The 15,570-nt window shown below is 45.7% G+C and overlaps 1 protein-coding gene across 3 annotated transcripts in view; it reads right to left on the bottom strand.

Moving 5' to 3' along the window:
* Window positions 1-1,155: 1,155 nt before the first annotated feature.
* The window catches only part of kmt2d (lysine (K)-specific methyltransferase 2D), a 29,343-nt gene continuing 14,928 nt past the window's right edge, over window positions 1,156-15,570 (bottom strand). For all 3 annotated transcript variants that reach the window (XM_047605100.1, XM_047605107.1, XM_047605117.1), the window contains exons 35-55: window positions 13,792-15,566; window positions 13,573-13,696; window positions 12,786-12,867; window positions 12,638-12,704; window positions 12,295-12,527; window positions 9,316-12,198; window positions 9,081-9,227; window positions 8,807-8,971; window positions 8,549-8,696; window positions 8,374-8,455; window positions 8,098-8,270; window positions 7,870-7,994; window positions 7,650-7,785; window positions 7,210-7,331; window positions 5,695-7,096; window positions 5,451-5,587; window positions 5,220-5,350; window positions 4,826-5,111; window positions 4,627-4,700; window positions 4,432-4,540; window positions 1,156-4,338 (exon numbers count right to left, since the gene is read on the bottom strand). In XM_047605100.1, the coding sequence (XP_047461056.1) occupies window positions 4,246-4,338; window positions 4,432-4,540; window positions 4,627-4,700; window positions 4,826-5,111; window positions 5,220-5,350; window positions 5,451-5,587; window positions 5,695-7,096; window positions 7,210-7,331; window positions 7,650-7,785; window positions 7,870-7,994; window positions 8,098-8,270; window positions 8,374-8,455; window positions 8,549-8,696; window positions 8,807-8,971; window positions 9,081-9,227; window positions 9,316-12,198; window positions 12,295-12,527; window positions 12,638-12,704; window positions 12,786-12,867; window positions 13,573-13,696; window positions 13,792-15,566 (8,494 nt within the window). In that variant the 3' untranslated portion in view covers window positions 1,156-4,245. The remainder of the gene's footprint in view (window positions 4,339-4,431; window positions 4,541-4,626; window positions 4,701-4,825; window positions 5,112-5,219; window positions 5,351-5,450; window positions 5,588-5,694; window positions 7,097-7,209; window positions 7,332-7,649; window positions 7,786-7,869; window positions 7,995-8,097; window positions 8,271-8,373; window positions 8,456-8,548; window positions 8,697-8,806; window positions 8,972-9,080; window positions 9,228-9,315; window positions 12,199-12,294; window positions 12,528-12,637; window positions 12,705-12,785; window positions 12,868-13,572; window positions 13,697-13,791; window positions 15,567-15,570) is intronic.

Raw genomic sequence — 15,570 nt, 5'->3', positions numbered from 1 at the left:
GAAAGAAAGACCATGTCAAGTAGAAACTGTTTCAATGTCTACATCTACCTCCCTGATACTGTGTGGGTCTCCCCCGTGCCTTGTTCTGGGTCATCGTTGAGTGGACATGGGCCTTCTGAGGACGTCCTGTGGATCGGTCTCGTTCTATCACACACTGAAGATAACTAGCATGGGATCTGGAGGCCGATGATTCCACACCTTGAGATGGTTGTCTTTTTTTTTTCTTCCTTCTCTCTCTAGATGCTCTACAGTCTTTGTCTTGCGGCAGAACGCATCACATCAGAAAGTGTCGCTGTCGTGTGGGTGGTAGTGTCTCAGTGACACCCACACGGATGCCAAGACCAAAAGTTTCCCAGGAGAAAGTTTCATTGTAACAAGATGATCAATGTTTTTTTGTTGTTTTTTTTTAACTTCTCTGTACATCGATCAGGCGTAACATTACGACCACCCTCCTAATATTGTGTGGGTGTCCCTTGTGCCTCCTCTTTGGGATCTAGGGAATAGGGCTAAATATCGATTGTATCGGTATCGGTATCGATGCACACATGAACACAGCCTCGCTCCAAGTCTGTGCACGTCAGGAGCTTCTCCATCCCCACCTGTAGCAAAAGGTTGGACATGGACAAAGTTTGACACTCAGCTGGAGCTGATGCTGTTATTGAAATACGTCGGTACTCGGAAGAGAAGATAGTTACACGGGATGCAGACCCACTTCTTTGGTGGAAAATGAGCGAGCCAACATTTCCCTCTGAGCAGTTTTCATATTTATTATTACACTGTTGCGTTTGTTTGCATTGTTATATGTATATTTTTGGTGCATTGTTCCCTTTTCTTATTTCTTATTTTGCACTAATGACTATTTTTCCTAAAACAGTTGTGTTGTAAAAGGGGATGATTTAATTTGTGTACCATTAAATTAGTTTATATTGTAATTAGTTAATAGAAACAGGTTTATTTGTGAAAGTACTTGTCCTGTGTATTATCCTAATCAACAAACTAAAGGCAAAATTACAAAGTTATTCAATGACATTTCAATTAAAAAGTATCGGTATCAGCGATATATTATCTTAAAAGGTTCCTACATTATTAACCCCTTCAGGATTTGTATGTATGGCCATCTGCTCCAATCACACTGTCAACAAGAGAAACCGGGCACATATTTAAAATGCATTTTATTTTTCCTTTACAAGAAACAAAAGCAGACAAAGAAATAAGATGAAGAGGGGGAGAGGGGGAGAAAGGGGAGCGTGGGAAACCAGTATATAAAGAGATGCAACCTCTGGCGTCCTGAAAAAAATATGTACAATTCAAAATAATATCCATACAAAACATGCCACATACAATAAAAATGATCATTATATTTATTCATATTCCCTAAAAGTATCTCTGCTGTACAGATGCGACATCTTTTTTTTTCTTTTTTTTCTTAAAAAGTAGGTGAGGTTAAAAAAAACCTTCAATTTGAGCAAACTTTATTAAATTATAAGATATGCAGAGAACTTAAATTAAGATTCAGAGAAGTTAAAAATCATTTAGGCTAAAATCCAGTGAGCGGCTTAATAATGTCTCGTCATCCCTTGAAATAGAAACATACCAAAAAATATATATATATATATATATATATATTTAGATAGATATATATATCACTGCTTCGGGTACTTGATCAATATCTACCACTTTAGAGAAGTTCTCTGTTATACTATGAGAGTGCAATTCATTACCAGGTTAAGTATGGGATTAACTTTGAGTACTACATCATAACATACATTAGGCCAAGGAACCATTTCACAAGGTTTACCAACACATTCACTTCTATAGGGAAGATAGAAAAAAACTGCAAAAAAAAAAAAAAAAACACTAACAAGATTCTCAGGGATTCAAGGTTTTTCCATTCAAGACTATATTTAATCCAATTGTGACCGATTAAGGGACAGGTTTTGGTAATCAACAAGCAGTAGCATAAATAAAAAAAAAAAAAACGAAGGAAAATAAACACGAACAATATTACATAAATACAAATGCTATGCACCATTGTACTGCTGTATGCGAGAAGTGATTTTTTTAATGTCTAACAAACGACTCTCCTCCGCGTGAACCCAAAACCTCGGCCGCTCGGAGGAGTCTTTCCTCACGCCTATTTTTTTTTTTTTTTTTAACAAACTCTGAGCGCTTATAGCAAAAAACACTAATAGAAAAACAGGTAAATGCAAAAAACACTCTGGTTCATATACATAAAGATATTAGTTTGCCATTTTACATATATTTATATTTATGTACAGCTTTATCTTTGTTAAAATGATATCCAGTGGTTGAATTCTTTTTTTTTCGTTTCTCAATTTTATTTTTTCTACACTTTTGACTTTATTGATTACAAAGGGGCTGGATAAAGAGTTACTGCCCCCCCTCCCCCCTCCCCCGCCCCCCCTAATGCATATACTATATTTACAGTTTGTACAACTTTGCATTTTTAAATCATGTGAGGTCTTAGGTTAAAGGGGGAGGAGGAAACAAAAGTAGTACGGGAAGTCGGAGTTTTAGTAAAGCTCCCTTTTAAAGACGTTTTTCATTCATCTTGCACAGAAATGAAAACAAAATGCCCTTTTTTTTTTTTTTCCAATAAGTCTTTCCCTGCCATCAGTTCAGCCTCGAGAAGACAGTACCAGCACTAGAAAAAGCACACTACAGGGAGGGGGGAGGAGGAGGAGGGAGAAGTAGAAACACCGCAGGCTGTACTCAGGCGGAGGAAGACTTACTACAGTAAAGTTCAACAACAGTCCTTTAAATAATACAGAGAGGAAGAGGCATGATTCAGAGTTTAAGGTTGAGGAGTCGTGAGAAGGTTTTTTTTTGCCGGCGAATCCAAAAAAAAAAAAAAAAAAAAGCGTCAAATGGGACAGTAGTAGTCGCGCATCCACTGGCTCCTCGTCGACGAGCTGAACTTGGGTTAATTCTTTCCGTGAACCTTCGAGCCATTTCGCTCGCACCGTTGCCGTCTCAAGCAAAATGTGGATGTTATTGTGCTTACACACAGCTCTTAGCATGATTCTGAGATGCATAAATAAAAAAAGAACAAAAAAAAAAAAAGCAAAGCTACATCAATATCCAGGATGATTTGGTGGCATACAGGACACCCACTAAGCTTGATTGTGACTTTAATGCAATATCTTATCAAAACTGTCATATATTTCCTCTGTATAAATAATTCATGAATAATAATTATGTTGGCTCATTATTGTAAATCATCATCAGCATAGAGTAGATAGAGCAAACCTGCTGCTTAAGTTTCCCTGCTTGTCCGAGAAGGCTAAGCCCCATAAAAACAACCCTCCCTCCCTCCCTCCCTCCCCCACACACACACACCACCACCACCACCACCACCACTCCCGCCCCTTCACCCCCACAGAGTAATTCCACAGTAGCAGTTAACAGTTTTTTATACAAAGCAGTCGCTTCCCGCTAAAATCAGTGAGGTAGACTGGGTCCAACTAACCCACCCTGGGACTCCACGCAGTCAAAACATCTGGTGCCAGTGGAGCCACAGATCAATAAGCATCTCAAATTGTACATGTTTCGGTTTGTTTTCCCATCCATCACGTGTAGTCCTTACACAGAGCCACATCAAGATTGTCTAGCTAGCCAATATCTGTGTCGACGTCGTCGAGAGACTCGATGGAAAAGTGCCTTTTTTTTTTTTTTTTTTTTACTGGGAGGTGAGGGGGGAGGTGTGGTCAGGCGGGACAGGAAATAGGTCCGGCTTAAAACATAAAAATGCATCCTTAGTTCATTCTTAGTATCTTAAAATGGCTTTTTTTCGTAGCTCCGGGCGAGCTCTGCACTACGAGTACTGATATCAAGAGGGTCAGAATCATTTGGTAGATGTTGAGGATTGTTTTCCAGCCACTGAAGCTTATTGAGGGTAGAATAGTCGGAAAGGCGAGGGGGGGGAGTGGGGGGAGAGGGGGTTTTGGCTGAGGAAGGGGTGATTCACTAGTCCAAACGTGAAAGTTAGTCCCGCCATCAAGCTGATGCTGATGACGAGGTGGTCGGTTGCTTTTTATTGATTAATGCTCTTCAGACCTTTGGCTACAGGCGTCAACACTTTAGTCTTTCAACAGCGGAGGCCAGCCTTCCTCCATCTCTTTCAGAACAGCTTATGCACTGGCTATGTAGGATTCAAAGGCTTTGGCGCAGGAGTGTTCTGGTACCAGCGAGAGGGCGATTCTCCAGTTTTTCCATTTCTCCTGGTTAGTTCATCCACTTTCTGCAGTTCCAAGCACCACAATGGCAAGGGATCTTGTGCTGATCGTCCTCAAAATCGAACTGGTAGTCGTATGTCAGCTGGAATTAGAGACGGAGACAGTTAGAGGCGGCTGCTGCTGATTTTTTAGATATAATACATTTTAGAGTGGTCAGTTTTCTAATGCACTGCACCTCCTCTCCTTTAGGGATCCTGCGGCTGGAAATGATGATAATCTTGTCTTCCTTGTCGAATGTCACCACCTCGGCGACGCAGTTGGGGGCACAGGAATGGTTGACGTAGCTGGAATAGAGAATAAACATCTCTGTCAGAAACACAACAATCTCTAGGGCTGACGATGACTTAGACACTTACAAAGCAACACTTACCGAGCTGGACCACCGGTCAGAGTGGCATCAATCACCTGCTCATTGTTGATGCGGAACATGTAGATCCCACGGTTCTAAGGAGACGAAAAAAAAGACCTTAAAATACACTTTTACGTTGTGTGGTTTTTTTTTATTAGTTCTGAGGTGTGGTCAAACTGTGGGATCTCCTCGACTATCTTAAACTGTAACTGTGCTGTACCTGCGACTCGTAGATCTTCTCTCTGCGATTGGCCACCTCGTTGCGTATGACGGTTCCGATGTACTCGATGACCATGGTGTGCTTCTCCAGGTCCTTCGCCGCGTACAGCCCCAGGCCCTGGATGCGCGACCGTGCCAGGTACACGTTGTTCTTCCACTCGGTCTTCAGGCGCCGATACTGGGAGGACTTGGAGTGGACGAACTGCTTGCTGTACGGTGTGTTGAGCTCCCCGGTGAAGGTGCTCTGGTAGGCCTTTGACACGCTGGTGCTGTTTAAAGTGTGAGGCCTGGAGAAGAAGAGCATGTTAGCAAGATATATGAAGAAAGTTCACAAAAGGAATTTTAAGCCTCTTTAATAATGCTTCTTGTGCCTTATTATTAACATGATACCTGACCTTTTACACTGTGTGGGGACCTTGGGCTCAGAGCGAGCACAGCCAGTGGGGTTTATCATGAGGGGAAGCTCCATCAGAGGGTGTCGGCCATATCGGAACTGGTAGTTCTGGCAGTTCTCCACTCCAGGCAACTACAACACAACAAACACATGTTAATCTTGTGCTCCTGCGCAGAGTAAACCGCACGAAATAAAGGGGAATGAATGGGCCAGTTCATCTTCCAATTCTTACCGATTCAGTGATTCGCATGACAGCATGAATTGTGAGGCCGTACATCTCCTCTCCCTTCAAATGTTCGGTGAATAGCTTCAACATGGATGATTCATCTCTGAGCTTAGCCACCTGCTGAACCACCCGGTCCCAGATCCCTAGAGACAGAAACAGGGAATTTAAATCAGCCATGAGATTTATTTGAATGTTGAAAATAAACAACACCAAGACGACAAATGACGTGAGGAGAGAGCGGCGCTCTTACCCTCTGGAGTAGTATCGCGATACTGCAAATCCTCCATGCCGTACTCCAGGACGCGCACCTCAAACAGAGGGCGCCCTTCGTCCTCGCTGATGCGGCAGCGGTAGCGGCAGCGTTTGTTGGGAACGCGCGTGCTCCAGTAGATGCGGGTGGCTTCGTAACCAACGGGGAAGATGGCAGTGGCTGAGTGGAAGTTGGCCATTTGTGAGGGCAGCAGCTGGCCGATGGCGTGAAAGATGAGACCGCCGACGCGGAAAAGGTGGATACGGTCGCCTCGCTGCAAGATGCTGGCGATCTGTTTCACCTCGTCGCGCTCGATGTAGACGCGGCGCAACACGGCGAACGTGCTGAGCTCATTGTCGCTGGGGCCCTTCAGCTTGTGCTGGGTGCACAGCATGGTCTTATCCTTGAAGAACATGCAGCGTGCCCGAATGGCGCAGGCAAAGTGGTAGACGTTCGGGCAGCGCAGTCTGCTGCAGCTGTTGGTGGCGCCGGTTTTCTGGCAGAACGCGCAAAGAGTCCGCAACCCGCGACGCAGGGCCACCTCCACGTTGATCAGGGCGCCCCCTTGTGTCTCGTACACCTCCGTGGACCACAGAGCACAGTTGAGGTGCACCCACAGGTCCACGTCGATGTTAAGCAAACGGGCGGGCCCATCCGTGGCGCCGTCACCTTCCTCGTGGCAGAAGCAGCACTTGCGTTTATCTCGCGGCAGCCTTTCCGGTCGAAGAGTGATGCGCAGGCGTTCCATCAGCTCGGACACTTCGCGGCTGCTTTCTTTCTTAGAGCCGCCCTTGCGTATTGAGATGACGATCTGAAGACGCTTCCAGCGAATCCCCTTCCATTTTTTCACTTTGGGGTGTACCACCTCCTCGTCGGGCGAGAGAGGCCGACGCTGCTTCACAGCCTTCGGGGAAGACTCCATGGTGCTGGGAGAATCTTTAGGAGGCTGAGCTGGATCAGGGACCAAATCCTCTTCCTCCTTTACAACAGGACTCAGGCGATCTTCAGCAGGAACCTTAGGCTCAGACTCTGCAGAGGCTGCTGGTGGTGGTGGTGGTTGTGGTGGTTCAGTGACCGACTCTGAAGCAGCAACTTCAGACTCAGATGTATCATTGACATCAGTTGGTTGAGCAGCATCAGCTGGAGGACAAACATCTGGTTCGGGCTCCGTCTTGGTTTGGACATTGGTGGGACTGGAGGGAGCGGGGGAGGGCGAAGGGGATTTTTTAGGAAGTTCAGCTTCACTCGTTGTAACTGGGAGAGATGGCGCAGGCTGAGGAGGAGATGGCGACGGGGGCGGAGATTCTTCGACTGGTATAACAGGAAGGTGGCGCACATCCAAATCATTTACATTGGTTGTGTAACAGTGCTGGACCGGTTTGTCTTCTTTCTCCGGGAATTCCTGAGAAAAAAAAAATAAATAAAACACACATATGAGCACTACAGCTTTCAAAGCATACGCTCACAAATGGAAAAATAATTCACACAGTTCTGAATAGATCTGCAAGTACCAACCTGTTTAATAAGTGCCAGGATGTCCACTTGTTTCTTCAATGTACATCCAGGTAGAGACACATCAAACTGCCTCAACCACTCATCCTGACCAGGTGACGGACTGTCCTTTGAACAGAGTGCCCCTGAGAAAAAAAAAAAAAAAACCCTTAACATTAGTCAGAGCAAGTGTAGTGTAGTGTAGCAGTATAGTCACTCAGTACTTTATTCTATTCAATTTATTCATAACAAATATGCTCGAACTACATTAAGAGGCAAACAGTGTTTAAAAGGACAGGGCTAATTTCATATAACCAACTTTAAATCATCAGCAAAAGGTAAAAGACAAATCTGCACCGACACTGATTAGATGAACGTAGGAAAATGTCTTGACACAGATTTGTTTAAAAAACCCAACCCCTGTATCTGGACAGTCCAAATGAAACAGAAAGCTTTGTGCCTACCTGACTGGCCGGGTCCTTTCCCAGGCCCATCGACTCCAGGCATGTCAGGGTTTTGGTCAGGGAAAGTGATCTCATAAGAACTTGGCATCCTAATGTTAAGGAGCTGGGCCACGGCCATCATCACATGATTCAGTCTCTGGAAACAAAGTAGGTTTTATATCCTGTTAATATTTAGTGTTAAGATAAATAAAATAAATACAATCTCATTGTGGCGACATACCTTTGCTGCAGCAGACGTCATCGAAAAGGTAACAGACACCTCATTGCTTTTGTCCTTGTCCCAGTGGTTGGATGTGGACACTACCTTGTTGTCAGCTGCTTCACTTGGTTTATTTTCTGGGAACGCTACAAGAAAATGTGAAACTGTTGTTAGCATACACAAATGGACTTAAAGGTATGGAGCAATGTTGCTGTGGTGTTTGGGTATTACATTCACAGTGTGTAATACCTGGGATGGCAGTGCGTGGTATGAGGGGTATGATGGGGGATATCGCCCTCTCCGTCTCCTCCTCTTTAGGCTCTCGAAGGTGAGGAAAACGTGGTGTTTCATCTCCTACATTACTCTCAGGGGATGAGGCAGGGATGATGCTTTCTGGAGCATCCTCATCGTCACTCTCCATCCTGTTTAAAAAAAAAAAAAAAAGAGCATTTCCCACAGTTATAGACACTTAACAAGAGTTTTCTTGTATTTATGATGAAGTACACAGGAATCGCCCCTTTGTACCTTATGTCTTCATTTTGGTTATGTGGTGGGGTGGGAAGAGCAGCCAGAATGTCTACGCTCTTTACCTCCTCTGTAACAGAATCTACAGAAAAAAAAATAAAAATATGATTATAGTACCATGCCTTTAGAATCCAATGAGTACATTACTGCTATTTCTGATTGGATATATGTTTACCCATTGGCTCCTCTGCTGTCTCTGTGTCTTTCGGAGCCTCAGACATGTCTTCCCCGGGAGTCACTCCATTCAGCAGCTTGTGCTGCACGGATGGTGGAGGAGTAGGTGGCAGGGAGGATGGGGGTGTTGGGGGATTGCTGAGGTTACTCTTTAAAAACACAAACAATATGCTCTTGAGAATTTATTTCTAATTCTAATTCTACAAGTAACATTAAAGCACAACCAAACTTTGACAGCACACATGTAGCTTAGCTATACCTTAGTAAGTAACTGGGAGTAGTAGTCTGGGATATTGTCCAGCACTGCGTTTCCAAATGATCCTTTGAGCTGTGCTTTGCCATTGGCTGGGCTGCTTCCAAAAGGGGCAAAGAGATCCAGACTGGCAGTGATTGAGGGCTCCATCAGGGGCAGCAGAGAGAGACCCTGCAGGGTAAAGGCCCATTAATGTGCGTAATGAAGAATCACGCAACAAAACATCACAGACAAAAGTAATTTAGAACATTCATCGAGAACTTTTTTGCCATCCTTTTACCTGTTTGAGTTGTTTTATCAGGGCTTCTGCACTCTTTTCAGCCTCATCCTTTTTCTTCTTCCGTGAGTTAGGCCCTCTGTCTCCAGCTGCCTTATTAGTGCGCTTTGGTTTTTGTACAGGAGCCTTTTTTGTTATAGACTGCAAATCCTGCAAATGTTGGCAAAGTGAAAAAAATGTCTTTACAAACAAAAGAACATGAGGTCAAAAAGGATAAATGCACTTAAGAAAAACATACCTCCATATTTCGTGGAGTCCCCTGAAGTTTTTGCTCCAGCAATGCCAGTTTGCTGTTGATGTGACCATTGATCTCATTGTGGATGCCTTCTGAAGGCCTCTGAGCACCCAGCTGAAGGTTCTTGGTTCTCAGGAGTTTCTGTAGAAGTTGTTGTCCAGTCTCTGATCTAGGACCTTGAGTCCCCGGGTCTCTACCCATGTTTGCAGCATTAACAACACCAGTGTTGTTCCCAGAGGAAATCATTTCACCAGTTCCTTCTCGTTTTATAGCCCCAGGATGAGCTTGTGGCGCACTGTCACACTGAACCTCTCTTGGTTCCTGTTTAATGTTCTGTATTGTCATCTTGCATATCTCCCCTTGGTGCGTTTGTGACATATGCCCTTCTGTAACCTGCTGTAACTGTTGCTGAACATTCATGCCTTTCTGTGGCCCATTAGGCATAACTGATGCTGTCACAGATGTTTCATTGCCTGATATCTGAGTTTCTATTTTGAGTCCTGGACAACCAAGTGGACTCTTGGCTCCAGGTGACCTGAGAGGAGACGCTTTGACTTGGCTGTATGGACTCCCCCTTCCTGCCCTACTGTCAGCCATAGAAGGTGAGGAGATATGGGATGAATGAGGTGAGGATGGGTGGGCTGGGCTCATGCCAAAGGGACCTCTCGGCGAATATGCATGAGATGGAGAGCCCTGCGCACGTCCTGCTGCAGCTGCCATTAGTGCCTGTTGTTGGTTCTGGTTGGGAGTAGGCGGACGCATCCCCATACCTTGATTAAATGTAGGCCGCTGTGGGTCTCCAGGAGAGTGGGGTATGGGCTGACGTGGAGATGCTGGCCTCACCATACGGCCTTGGTCCATGGGGGAACGTGGCACTGGTACCTGGCCTCTCATCATATGTTGCTGCATCATCTCCCCTGTTTGTGGCTGCTGTTGTCCAGGGACCATCAGTCCTTGCTGTATTTGAGGAGCAACACCAGGTTGTTGGCCCAACATGCCTGGCTGTTGCTGAGGGCCCACTGGTCCTTGATTACCCATTGCTCCATATTGCATCTGATGGCCTTCCATCGCATGCATCTGCTGCCCAACCTGTGGCCTCAACTGACCTTGTTGGCCTGGGCCGATAGACATGCGCAGCATCTGTCCCTGTCTCTGTGCAATCATGGCCTGAATGTGCTGTATCTGCTGGTTAGGGGGAAGATTTCGGAGCTGAGGATTCTGAGCAATAATAGCCTGGATGTTTATAGGCGTGCGGATCTGGTTCGGTGGAACCCCGGGTCTCTGCACCATCATCCCTTGTTGCTGGGCTCTCATCATGCCAAGCATGGCCTGTTGTTTCTGCTGTTGCGCCATCAGGGCTTGCTGCTGTGGATTGTGGCCCATCACAGGTGGTTGCAGGCCAGGGTGGTTCTGCCCCATGATCTGCTGCTGCGTGGTGGGATCCTGAGATTTTTGTGTGGCATTTTGTTGTTGTTGTTGAGCTAAGAAATCAATTGGTTTAGCTTCTTCTTTAATAGTCATTAAACTGGGGTTGTCGGCACTAAGGGAACCTTGCCTCTGGAGAGTGAGTGGATGTTGTTGTTGCTGCTGTTGCTGAAACTGGTTTCCAACCAAACCTGTTTGTTGATCATGTACAGATTGAGGATTTTGCTGTTGCTGCTGGGTTGTATAAATCTGGTTTTGATGCTGCTGCTGTTGTAACTGTTGTTGGCCCAGGTCAGTTTGATGATCATTTGAAGAACCTAACTGGGACATCTGATTGGGAGTAGAGGATCCACTGTGCTGTGGTGGTGTTCTTGAATCAGGGCTGAGGAGACCTCCTTCTTTGGGCCCTGAGTTTTGGCTGTCTGCAGAGCCCTGTGGTTGGGGTGTGTTACTTCCTGTTGATGGAGAGGTGCCCATCTGTGGGGTAGAGGGTTGGGAAAGTCCTCCTTGTTCTTGGCTAGACTGACTTATCAACTGTGGTGGTTGTCTTTGCTGTGTCATTTGTTGCTGCTGAAGGTGAGCTAAATTCTTGGCAACATTTTGCTGCTGCTGAGATGCAAGCATGCGTTGGGCCAGAATGTTCTGTTGTTGTGGTGTCAACTGGGGTTGGGGTCCCCTAAGGCCAGGGTGACCTGGAGATCCAACCACATTCTGTTGAGGCATCATCAGCTGAGGCCTTTGTTGTTGTGACGGTGCAACTGGCTGGTTCCCCATAATTCCTGGTTGAGCTGCCATCATAGCTTGAGCATGGTTAATGGGCTGTCCTCCAACAAGGCTCTGTGGTGGTGGAACGACAGACTGTCCCCCAACCATTCCATGTGGGATCATGTTTTGCTGATTAGCCTGATTGGCTATCATTCCCTGTTGAGTGTTTGCTTGTTGTTGGACCATAACTTGGTTCCCCATCATACCAGACTGTGGTTGAGTGATTAAACCAGGCTGTTGACCTGGGTGTGGCATTGGTTGCTGGCCCATCATCGCCTGTTGTTGCTGGAGCTTTGCCATCTGCATCCTATGCTGAAGTTGTCTTTCTTGAAGAAGCCTGGGGTCTGCACCTTGCATTCCAGGCCCCTGTGGGAAGAATCCTGCTGGAGCACCAGGAGCTGGGGCCCTGGCACCAAGAGCAGCAGGATGCTGTGGTTGGGCTGCAGCCATAAAAGGCTGCCCTTGGGGCATCCTGACCGGCATACCACCTTGGGGCATCATGCCAGGGTGCTGGCCCATTACTGGTGTTCCCTGCTGGCCCATCATCATCTGGTTAGGAACCTTGGGAAACATGTGAGAGGGCCCCCCCTGTGCTGAATGGCCTGGGGCAAGAAGACCGGAGCCTTGCTGATGCTGCTGCTGCTTGCTTCTGTACTCTGCAATAAGATTGGTGTGTTCCTTCTGTTGCTTGCGCACCTAGTAAAGAATATTTATAAACATATATCAAACCCTTGCTGTGAAATACAAGATTTTCAAGATCAGTAGTATTCAGCTTCTATAAAACCTACACACCTGGTCAAGCTGTTTCTGAATTTTGCTTTGCTCTTCTGTAACCAACTTCAGTTTCTCTGCATCTGCCTCAGCAAACTCTCTGCCAGCTTTCTTAGCCGTGCGTTGCTTAGCACACAGTGCTTTGCGTGATTTACGGTGAACTCCAATCTGTTCCTCCAAGAATTTCAATTGCATTTGTAGTAATTGCTGGGTATGAAGAAGCCATTCTTCATATTGGTGCTGTTCTGCATCATCTGCAAGAGACAAGGAAAACTTAAGCCATCCAAAGAAGAAGATGGGGATAGCAACATAACATCTTTCCATATAGCCATTGCCAACAACAGGGAATAAAGGTAAAACATACTGATGATTCCTTGCACAAACTGAGGAGGATTAGGCCTTGGATGGGTAGGATCACTTGTTTCTCCCTCCTAACCACAAGAAGCAAGTATTTAGATAACTCACAAAAGAAATCACATTAAATCAACCACTTCTGTAATGTGAAAGTTTACCTTTTGAGGCCCAGATGTAAGTTGACCTTGATCTGCGGCAGGGGCAGAAGCCAGCCTCTGAGCAAGCAAAGACACCTGTTGCCTAAAGAGAAAGCAAAACACAATACCATAAGAACAGTTTACTTAACAGTGGTGTATATATAATTATCTTTTGTTGTGCCATATGCCCACAGTAATACACAGATAACTGTAGAAAATGGATGCTTATGTATTTATCTAGTTAACAGTGTTTATAATGAGACAGGGTTTGTACTGGACACTACAAATGAGCTGGTATCAGAAATAAACTAAATACACTACTAAAGAATCTCAGAATGAACTGTCAACATATGAGTAGTTATGAATTGCCTAAATGATGTTTGTACATTTTAACTGAGCTGTGCTGTGATGGAATCTTCACCGTACAATCTAAAAAGTGTTAATGCAATAACCTCATCATAATAAATGTGAACAATCTGCGCTGTCCGAGATTACAAGACTTTAAACTGAAAGAAACCAAATTAAGTTACATGCCAATTCTAATATTATATCCAAACCTAAAGTATCCTAAAATAATGACAGACCAGGCAACCTCACTGCTATTTTTGGTTGCCTTGCTCTTAATTTATTAATTTTCTTGCAGGGGTAGGAGTATGCTTTACAGCTGGGCAGCAGTATGGTGATGTCTTGTGTATATATTAAAAAAGCAAAATATTTAAACAAAATCTTTTAAACTTGAAACCATTCGAAGGGCAAAAACTTCTACAATAAAACACAATATTGTCCAAATCATCTTTAACCAAAGTACCTGTTAATGCCAGGAGAAACAACCATTGGATCCTGTGCCAACACTCTCTTTATACCCTTAAGTGCCACCATCTTTGCCTTGGCGATGGGATCCATGATGTCATCGGTAGCAAATTTGTCTAAATCTGCAAGAATGGAACAAATTTGATGAGAGCATATGTTAAAAACCAAAATAAAAACATTGGCTACTACTTTGAATGTGATCAGCCACGGTGCTCACCTTTATCTGGGAAGAAACTGTTGGCAAGAGGTGCTTGTTTTACCACTGGTTGCTGCTGTGTTGGATGACTGACACCAGTATGGATTCCTGGCTGCCCGGTCCTCATCATGGCTTGCTGTTGGGTCATGGCCATGTGAGGTTGAGGTACCATTCCAGGTCCCATAAGCCTTTGTTGTTGTTGTTGTTGTTGTTGTTGTTGTTGTTGTTGCTGCAACATGTGTGGAGCACGAGGAACCATTCCTGACTGAGTCATCATTCCTTGGGGTGGTGGACGATGATGGTGTGGCAGCATTATTTGCCCTGGTGCCTGTGGGTTTGGATGTTGACTCGGGAGGCCAGGAAAATTGACCTGGTGAAGCGAACTGAGTTGTTGCTGTTTCTGTAGTTCTTTCTTCTCATGTTCCAGCAGATCTTGTATTAAAAGTGGCAGTTCGCCATCTAAGGAGCTCTCTACCTTTGCCAAATCCACAGCAGGGGAGTGTTGCCCCCCTACATCAGGTAGCCCTAGCGGATCATCAATGTCTCCATGTGAAGCAGCTGGAGGAAAAGGCAACGCATCAGCCTGGCCTGGCAAGGGGTAGGGAAGTCCCCCTAATCGAACAGAACTGAGTGATGCTGACTGATTTTCTGCTTGTGCAGTTTTGGCTGTTGGTGTAGTCCCGCCAAGAAGCACTGACACTGCCTCTCCCATTTCATCTTTCACCACTGTCTGTCCTGGCTGCAGACTTTTGTCTTCTACTTGGACTTTAGAGATATCAGCATTTTCTGGCAGTTTGGTAGCAGAGCCCTGAGCTGTAACAGGGACCGTCTTGAGAGACTTCTGTCCCGTCTCCACCTTGGCTTTTGCTTCCACTTTAATATTTGCTGATCCAGAAGAAGATGAAGGTGCTTCACTTTCTGCTTCCACAAGCCGAAGCTGGTCTGAGAAGACATCTTTAGGGTCTCCTTGGTCCAGTTCAGGGTCAGTGTAGGCCAGCAGGTCAAACTCATCACTGTTAAGCAAGTCATCTAGATGTGGATCATTGGTTTCGAGGTTGTCCAGGTTGCCCAAGTCATCGTCACCCTTATCAGGGTCCAAGTCAAGAGCTAAATCATCCTCGTCCTCTACACCTCCATCTCCTGGAGCATCCCCCAGTCCCTCAAGGTCAGGCTCTGGCAGTTCCTCACTGCTGTCTAATGTTGCAGGCTGGGGCTCCGAGACAAGGGTTGGTTGTGAAAGGCGATGCTGCTGAGCGCTAGGAGTGTTTGGTGTGGAGGAAGCTGGTTGATGTTGCAACTGGGACTCCTGTATTACTGAACCTGTGGACTGCTGAGGCAATAAAACGGACAGTCCACCCTGCGGTAACCCTAATTGTGAGTCACTGCCTCTGTCTGTTGGAATACCACCGGCCTGAGCTATGGGATGTTGCTGAACATAAGGTGCTGCCATATCTTGCTGTGTGACAAAGAGACGTGGTCTGGGCTGGAGTCCACGGGGCATGAACTGTGGCCGTAGGGGTAACCTTTGTGAGTTGTGTCTTAATTCAATGAACTGTTGAGGGGGTCCTTGAGCCAGAGGCTGCATGGTCTCCCCCCCATGTCCTGGCATCATGTTGTGAGGGTTACCCATTCCTTCCATACCCTGGATGTTGATAGCAGGGTTAAGACTGTGCCTTATGCCCATAGACTCCATGCCAGGCTGGGGGAACCTCCTTGGACCTGGAGCCTGACCCTGCCATTGAGGAGGGAATGGTGGACGGGGAAACATGCCTTGAGGTCTGGTCGGCCCTGGTAGCCTAA

The sequence above is a fragment of the Mugil cephalus genome, chromosome 1 (assembly GCF_022458985.1).
Source record: "Mugil cephalus isolate CIBA_MC_2020 chromosome 1, CIBA_Mcephalus_1.1, whole genome shotgun sequence".
NCBI classification, from domain to species: domain Eukaryota; kingdom Metazoa; phylum Chordata; class Actinopteri; order Mugiliformes; family Mugilidae; genus Mugil; species Mugil cephalus.
The sequence above is the reverse complement of the archived record's forward strand: the minus strand, read 5'-3'. Positions and strand labels throughout refer to the sequence as shown.